The sequence below is a fragment of the Eleutherodactylus coqui genome, chromosome 10, assembly GCF_035609145.1.
Source record: "Eleutherodactylus coqui strain aEleCoq1 chromosome 10, aEleCoq1.hap1, whole genome shotgun sequence".
Lineage (NCBI taxonomy): Eukaryota > Metazoa > Chordata > Amphibia > Anura > Eleutherodactylidae > Eleutherodactylus > Eleutherodactylus coqui.
In genome coordinates, this window is record NC_089846.1 from 59,561,471 (window position 1) to 59,570,690 (window position 9,220).

General features: G+C 45.1%; 1 protein-coding gene across 1 annotated transcript; it reads left to right on the forward strand.

The window, feature by feature from the left end:
- Positions 1-300: 300 nt before the first annotated feature.
- Positions 301-8,436, forward strand: TBCB (tubulin folding cofactor B). The gene is made up of 6 exons (XM_066581104.1): positions 301-472; positions 2,381-2,524; positions 2,638-2,734; positions 4,900-5,091; positions 6,703-6,775; positions 7,521-8,436. Exons 1-6 carry the CDS (start codon positions 356-358, stop codon positions 7,636-7,638), a joined length of 741 nt encoding a protein of 246 aa, XP_066437201.1. The 5' UTR covers positions 301-355; the 3' UTR covers positions 7,639-8,436.
- Positions 8,437-9,220: the final 784 nt, after the last annotated feature.

Genomic DNA, 9,220 nt, shown 5'->3' on the forward strand with positions numbered 1-9,220 from the left:
ATTGGTTGAGGGTAGGGCGGCATTGACCTTCCTATTGGTCTACAAAACGAGCTGTCAATTAGTTCACGCCTTGGTAAAAAAAACAGCATCTATTCCCATTGGCTCTTCTTACGGAATAAGGCGGGACCATTCGTAAAAATCTCACATATGATTGGTTTGGATAACTAATGGTTGGCCAGAACCAGACAGTGATTGGCCAAAACAAAGCCCACACTTTGCGTCTTTTATTGGCTATGACTAAACTAAAACGAGCGCTGTTATTGGCTGCTCAGGCAACACTGCGCTCTCTGATTGGATGCTTCTTTTGTCTTGTTCATACCGGGGATTTGGAGCAGCAGCAGACGTCGTCTTAGCCATGAGCTCCGTTACAGTCAGGTCGGCCCCGGTGGTAACCGTTTTGATCAGCAGCAGCCTCAACACATTCATAGCAGAGAAGAGGCTGGACAGAGGGCTCACTTTGGCAGAGCTAAAGGTTGGGAGAAAAAAAAATGGTGGCCTAGAGAGACACATGTGACAGACGTGGGAGTGGTGGCTGTAGGAGCGCAGGGCTGTATGGCAGATGCCCTATGTGTGAGTGGGGATATAATATAAGCATAGGTTTATGCAGCAGATTTATCTAGTCTGTATGTGACTGTCAGAGGTGGTTTTGGCCTTGAAGGGGTTAACTGGTTAGAAATTAACCTTTTAAGTTTAGAGTCCAATCACTTAAAACAAGCGGTTACGTTCCTGTCCTCGGCGCTGCGGTTCTCCCAGTCTCTGCTGACAACAGAAGTCGTGTGATTGCTGAGTACGGCAGTCGTTAACCCTTCCTGTATGCGCAGATGCCAATCAGAGGGCGTAGCATCACCAGTTGGGGCGCCTGGCATTGTGGTGGCCAGGATGTGAGCGCTAATGTAAGGAGAATGGGTGCGGTGGCCTCTGATTGGCAGGTGGCGGTCACCTGTTCGCAGAGTTCTGGAGAGCAGTGGCGCTGGAGAGATGGGCGAGTTCTCCTATTATCTTAAGTGATTTAAAAGGGTTTTCTGAGTTTTTTTCTTTATATTTCCCTCCCCCACCCCGTGGCCAAAGCTATATAATAGTAATATACTCACCGTGGAATCGGGCCCCTGCTTTATTGTAGAAGCCCCAAGGCAGGTTTACAGGACATCACTGATGGTGACCCTGTCCGGCCTCCTATTGGCTGCAGTGGTCACATGGTTAGACAGCCTATGTAACCACTGCAGCTGAAGTAAATAGAATGGCGGTGGGGTAGGTGAGTATTGTCTTTTTTTTTGTTTGGTTGTTATTTTACTTCCAATGTTGACAGTGCCCAGAAAACCCCTTTAAATCCTAACTGTACAATCCCTTTAACCCCCTATGGAACATGTGTGTGGAGTCTGTGTGGCTTCCGTGTCCTGTTATTTTCAGTCTGATTCTGCGGCGGGCTTGAACACGCGATCGCTTGTATAATACTATGATGCTTGCCGTATTTTTGGGACTATAAGATGCAGCCAAGTTTAAACAATAGAAAATATGCTAAAATGACTTGCTTTAATTAAACCTTTCTTGGTGGTCTAAAGAAGTGGAGGGTTCAGTTTAGTTTCGAGGGGATGTGGATAGTTGTAGTGACCCCAATAATAATCATGGCCCGCAGTAATAATAGTGGCACCCACGAAATACCCTCCCTCCAGTTCGGGCGCCGCTGAGTATCGCAGTCCCTGACACTTCCTGTATGGCAGCGCAGACATGGCAGGCCTGGAGGCCATTATTAGGTTCTGGGTTGTAATCACAACCGTTAGGAACCCCACAATGGGGCGAGAGAGGGAGCCCTCCTCTGTCTAGCAGTCTATATGCTGTGGTTGCTATTGACTGCAGCATCTAAGGCCCAGTTCACATGGTGGAAAACTGGAAGCTGACTTGATGTTGAATGTACATCAGTTCTGTGCCCCACTGGTGTTAGTGGGACTCTGCGCCATAGTCTATACAGTGAAGGTTCTTGGCACGGATTCTGCATCCGGAATTCCGTATGAGTTTGCCCATTAAAAAAGGACTAAATCCAAGTGTTCATATGTGATCGTACAGCTGCAGTAGACATTTGTGTTTTTCTACTGTGCTTGGAAAAATCTGCATCGGATTCTGCTGTGTGAACAGGGGCTGAATAACTGAGAATGGACATATCTTCGATCCTGGCCATTGCAAGTATGAAGCAGGCTCCGCCCTTGAGATCCTAGTTATGAAGTGTGTAATCCGGGACCACCACTGACTACCAGCATGCACGTTCTCTGTAGTGAGCACAAACCCCTCTGGCAATAGTGTTTTCTGACACAACGCTGTTACCAAAGGAGCATTGATGTCTGATCTGAGTGATGGTGACTTATGTCTGTAATGACTTTTGTTTCAGTGTAAGCTGGAGCTGGTGGTCGGTTCGCCAGCATCATGTATGGACCTGCAGCTATTCAGTACTGATAACACGTTTATCCAGAACCTGGATCAGGACGACGCATTGCTGGGCTCCTACCCTGTGGATGACGGATGCAGGATACACGTTAGTGACACATACTTCTTATCTCACGCTTGTATTGGGCGTATAATGTGAAGGGTGTGGGAGAATATCTGTATAATTCTACTGATGCTAACACAATGGATGTGTATTTTTAGGTGATAGATAAGAGCGGCGCCAAAGCCGGCGAGTACGAGGATCTATCCCGCGTGGAGAAATATGAGCTATCACAGGAGGCCTACGATAAAAGATCAGGTGTGTCTGAAGTTTATAAAACCTGTATCCTAGCAAAAAGAAACAACGGAAACTTAGTGACCCTCCAGCCAGGAGCTCAAAACTGATATGTAAGTCAGTACCTATAGGGGAATGTTTACCTGCTATTTATTAGCCACAAATCTTGCTCCTTGGTTACTTTTTAGCTCAGCTCCATTGGAACAGAGCTGTGACTAGTTTAGCTACAATGACTGAGACACGCCCCCTGCCTCCACTGCAACCAATGATTAAACGGGGTGTGTCCCAGACTAATTCAGATTAGGCAATGTACCTAAATTATAGTCACAGATCACAGCTCTGTCCCAATGGAGCTGAGCTAAATAGTAGTCAATGTACAAGATTTGAAGATAATACATAGCAGGTAATCTCCCCCCCCCCCCTATAGATACTGACTTAAATATCAATTTTGATCTCCTGACTGCTGGGTCACGTTAATCTTCTTCCACTTTAAAACATCATCCATTATTCTCAAATGACAAATCATATTTTGTCCTCTAATATCGAATACGTGTATACCGTATAGTAGGATCTAGTCACTGACTGACTTAAATGTCTCAAGTTATTATCGGCTCTCTGTGCTTCTACTCCAGACGTCATTTGTATTTCATAATGATTATACACTGGTACGTCATCCTTACCTGCCAGGTGTATCCTCTACAAAACAATTCCAGGACACAGACTTTTCAGAAACGGAGGAGGGAGAAGTTTCATCACAATACGCTTGCTCTGCTCTGACTGGAACGGGAAGGGAGGAGAGGGGGGACTTGTTATTTGTATAGCGCCAACTTATTCTGCAGCGCTTTCAGGTAATTTGTTTATTACCCCCTCAGTACTTATTTTACCGACCTCGGAAGTATGGAAGGCTGAGTCAACCTTGAGCCAGCTACCTGAACCGTGCGGGGATTGAACTTGCAACCTTCAGGTCATGAGTCAGAGCTTAGGACTGCATTCTGCTGCCTTAACACTCTGCACGTCCAATAAGGGCAAGAAGTGATAGAGCTGTAATGTACATCTATTGTCCTTTAGTTTTAAAACTCGCTTGACTCGCACTATACAATCAACAGTGTATCCTATGAAGTGTAGCATCCCTCACACTGCTCTTGTCAGCTGCAGGAGGCAGGGGAGAGCCGTGTGAGGCTACATGTGGAGATCCTGCAGATAGTATAGACAGTGAGTCAGGGGAGTTGGAATGCCTTCACATATGGTGGATCTGCACCACAATCCTCATCAAATGGTGTGGATTTTGTGGCTGTGGAAAATCCACAGCAAATCTGCCATGTGTGAATGCACTTTCCTATAACTTGACAACTAATCCTTGTAGGGACGTGCCTATTATATCACTGCACCCTCAGGTAAGGCAGGAACAAAGTTTTCAGCAGCACTTTATACATTAAGGGGACATATGGAGGAACGAGGAGAGCAAAGCTTTGGTATGGGTACGTTCACACATTGTGGAAATGGTGTGCAAATTCCACACCATAATTTGTGCAAAATTCAGCAGCAAAAACTCCTACCGTAGCAGCTCTCGGACAAGTCCTTAGTGTACTTCACAAGTTGTGTTTTTTGGTGTACATTTGCATCAAAATTCACAGCATATTTTGTGTTGTGGACTTTGATGTAGGTGCGCACCACAAACCCCATCAAAATCTGCACCATGGGCGTGGATTTTGTTGTGAAACGTGCCGTGGACCCGCAGCAGACTTCACCCTTTCAACTGAACGTGCAAAATTTGCTCCAGATTCGCAGCAAAACCACGTAAAAAATCTGGATCAGATGGTGCAGATCTTGACACGGTTTGTGGTGTCAAATATGCTGTAGATTGTGGTGCAGATCCACACACAAAAAAAAAAACCGCAATCTGTGAACATACACTAAGGACTGATGTAATTCAGAGGAAATCCTTCACACAGGGGACTGACAACCTGTCTATACAGGAAAGCAGGCTCGTGTGTGGGGATCTCATGACAGGACTGTTCATCATGTAAGGGTTCAAAATGTATGGCTGTAACTGAGCTAGAATATTGCGGGCGTCTTGGCTTTATATCGTGGCGTATTTCAATCCTTTTATTGGGAAGCCTGCAGAGATTTATTATTTATATACTAAAATTGACTCTTGCCTATGGTATCTAATGTTACACTTTTTGCAGATTCTGTACGTTCCTTCATGAAGAAGAATAGGTTGGGGAAATTCAATGAAGAAGAAACGTCCCAAAAGGCGACAGAGCAGCTGCGCAAGTTGGAAGAGGAGAGGCTGGCAGCAGAGGCGATCACCCCAGGATCTCGGTGTGAGGTGCAGGTAGTTGGACAGCCCACTAAAAGAGGCACCGTTATGTATGTGGGTGAGTCACAGAATTGGCTTATCGCAATGCCATTAGCTTTCACTGTCATTGATGTGCCAAAAGTCATGGGACAGGAACCAATAGCATGTAGGACCCCCTCTAGCTTGTTCAAAGTGCCTCAACTCAACACTGCATCAATTCCACAAGTAGATGATAATCTTCTAGTGGGATATTGAGCCATGCAGTCTGGATAGCCACCCACAGCTCTGTGATATTTCTAGGTGCAGGATCTTGGTGCAAATGGACCTCTCTATCACATCCCCATTTCAGCTGAGCTTTTGAGTGAACATAGGAACTCTCCAAATTGTTTCTCAAACCAATTCTGGACAACCTGGGCCTGAAGGCATGGTACATTATACTGCTGGAATATGCCATCATTTTGGGGTACATCAAGGGCTGCAAATGGTCACAAAGCAGTAAAATGCTTGCATCAATCGCAGGTGTAGGTGGAGCAGTGGACCCAACCCATGCCATGGGAATGCACCCCACACCAGTGTGGAACTGCCACCTGCCTGCACAGTGCCTTGTTGACAACTGGGATTGATGGGGTCTGCAGCACACACGGACCCTAATATCAACTCAAAACCGTGACTCCTGGTACCATGCCACATGTTGCCACTCCGGTGCGGTCCGGTTAGTGACCTCACAAGCTCAAGTTAGGCGCTGTGTCAGAGGCACTCAGGTGGATCTTCTCTCCTGTATACCACGGAAGCTGAAGAACACTGCACTGACGTGAGGCTCCTACATTGAATTTGGATGAGAATTCTGCTAAAGTCATGTCTGTTCACACAGACCATTCTAGCCAGATGCCGCCAGTCATGATCACTAAGCACTTGTCGGTAACTGATCGCTCTGGATCCCAAGCCCCCTCAAACCACTGATCTATGTATATATTTTTTTCTGCCAGGGATGCTGTGGAAAGCTAGGCATTTTCACTTCAGCTGCCGGGAACTGTGATATTAAATGGCGTCTATTCGGATGAATGGCAGTCTTTGTAATTCAAGGATGGCTCAATGTTGCCACAACGGGGGCCTCTCTATATAGAGAAGAGTGAATGTACTGATGGAAAGGGCCAAGTACAGGAGCTCATCAGCCTATCGCCGGCAGTTCCATTGAAAATCAATGGAGCGGCACCCCGCATACTGGTGGGGGTTTCGGCAGTGAGATGACCAATAGTTAGGCTTTTATCACCTATCTTGTGGATACATGATAAAAGTTGGTTTTGGTACAACCATCCACAATTATGCAGCAAGGTGATGCTCTAATTGAAAATTGGTTACTAGCTTGCTTAGGGCACGGTCCCGAGAAGTGTTCACCATGTGATTGAGGTGCAGCTAAAAGCTCTAGCTGGGTGCGAAAACTAATGATAGTTAATGGATGGGTGGTTTCAGGCAAACTGCAGCCATTAGCCATGAACAGTCAGTAAGTACTTAAATCATTAGTGAGCCAAAGCTTTTAGCAACAGAAATGAAATGAAGATTAAAATCGAGAATCATACATAAGTTTGGAAAATCAAGATTTTAATTTTAGGTAATATTGCCTAAACCTACCCATGGTGTATTGTACAAGGTTTTTCTTCTTTTCTCCTTCTAACACTTCTGTGTCTTTTAGGTTTAACAGACTTTAAACCTGGCATTTGGGTTGGTATACAGTATGACGAACCTCTAGGAAAACATGATGGAAGGTGAGTATGACTTCTGCCGCAGAAAGGGAAGGCTGGCTGTTCACATCATATTTCCCCTTACATGTGGGGGTCTTGTCATGGGTTTATGTCCTGAATCCCCAAAAAGATCTGAAAATAGATCCTCACAAAATTAACAGTAATGTGCCCATCATCAGTCTGGCACCTGTACATTTTAGATCGCTATCTCTTCTGACCTACCCATACACATGCATGCTCGACTTGGCTGAGCAGGCATGTGTTCTGAATGGGGATAGCGGTAGTTGGCTGCTGCCAGACAGCTCTGCTAACAGCTAGCCTCCCCCAGAATAAAATGATCTGCTATGTAGAAATTCAACTGCCTGATCCTTCTCTGCCCTGACATGTACCACCAGGGGAGAGTTGGACAGACACCCTAAATATTGGATGGGAGGCTGATCGCAACAAAATAGCCAGGTTTTGGCAAACATTCATGAAATGTCCCTTTTATGTAGAGAAGTATTGGCTGCAAGTTCTGTCCGAGTTTGTAACTGAGCAAACTTGAACAGAACTTGGATAATCAATGGGACTATTCAGATGAGCCTTTTTTTTCCCACGGACCAATGGTCTGAATTAAAAAAAGAAAACTCCAGCATGTCCTATTCTGGTCCGCTAATCTAGCACCCTGGCAATCCTGAATATGCCAGATTATTGACATTTTCCAGTACATCCAAGGTTACAGCTCAGATGTATAACTTATATTATTTTTTTTTTTTCTTCTTTTGTCTAGTGTTGAGGGCAAGCGTTACTTCACATGTTCTCCAAAATATGGAGCATTTGTCAAACCCCAGTATGTGGTGATTGGAGACTTCCCGGAAGAAGATTATGGTCTAGATGACGAAATGTGACAACCCAACGCCACTTCAACTTCTCGGTGCCTCCTTAACGTTCAAACTCCAAGCTTCAACGCCATGTTCCATTTAGTGAAATAACATTGTGAATCACATAGATTTTTATAACTTTTTTTTTTCTAAGCATTTAGGGCACGTCTGAAGTCTCTTATGTTCTCCAGTAAGCTGGTTCTATGGCTCTGGAACCCCATAATACTGATCTATGTGGCAAGAAAGTAATCCACACTTGAGAAAATGATGGCTGCCTCCAAGTTGACTGTAACTAGTATATCAAGGACGGTAACTGAGTTAGTATAACTGCTAGTCTTCGTAGACCCTCTACCAAACGGGAGCTTTTACCGCATGGAATTCAGGATGGCTGCCTATTACACACACCCTAAGCTTAGCTGGCGAAGTTTTCCATGGACTCCCCAATTCTTGATCTGTAATAGCCCCTGAAAACTAATGACAACAGCTCCAATCACACAAGCGTGGACATTTATAGACTTCACTGTACATAGCTACTTTCATGTTACCTCTCTAACGTTGTTCGGACCGTCATGTCGTCTCTGACCAAATGTATAGTATGTGAATAATTTATTTTCTTCATTGCAAGTTATTGGGGCTTTCTCGCTTGCACGTACCTGCTCTCTGCCATTTTTTCTTAGCCTCATTCTATGCCTTACATCTTCTTGTTTTATATGCACCAGCAATATTCGTTTTGTTGTTCCCCTAGAGGTACAAAGCAGAGCTGCTTTCTTCATACAGTTTGTGTGAATTCCGAGGTTAAATAAATCAAACTGAATTTTCATTCAATCACGTGGTGAAAAATCACAAGAGCAAGCCAGATGGCAGTATAGGCCAAGTAATGGGAGTCGATGCTAGAACAATTATTTCTTTTGTGTTGTTGTTTTATAGTATAGATAGCTGACTATTAGAGATGAGTAAGTGTACTCGCTAAGGGCAAATACTCGAGCGAGTATTGCCTTTTGCGAGTACCTGCCTGCTCGTCTCAAAAGATTCGGGTGCTGGTGGGGGTGAGCAGTGAGTTGTGGGAGTGAGCGGGGGCACGGGGGGGAGAGAGAAGAAGAGAGATCTCCCCGCCCCCTGAATCTTTTGAGACGAGCGGGCAGGTACTCGCTCGAGTATTTGCCCTTAGCGAGTACGCTCGCTCATCTCTACTGACTATCAAACTTTTGGCATGCCACTCTTAAATGTCAAAGCTTTTGATCAGTGCGGGGGTCGGGGTGTTGAGAATCCTGCTTAAGTGAAGTCAATACAGTGTTAACTGAAGCGTTGTGCCCTGCCGGCTATCAATGTTGCCTATTGGTTACCCTCAAAAGCTGAAGAGGGATGCATAGATGTCTACAGCTGCCAAGAAGAGCAGACACGCAACAATAACAGCCAAAAGGGCACAGTGCTTGGGTGAGCGCTACACTCACTTCATTTCAGTGGTGTCTCAGCACCTGGACAACCACTGATCAAAATTTTTGACATGTCACAAAGTTTTTGAAAAGGACAGTTACTCTTTTTAAAGGGGTTGTCTGGGACGAATATTGATGGCCTATTTCTGTTTGATGGGTGGGACACCCCTACCACT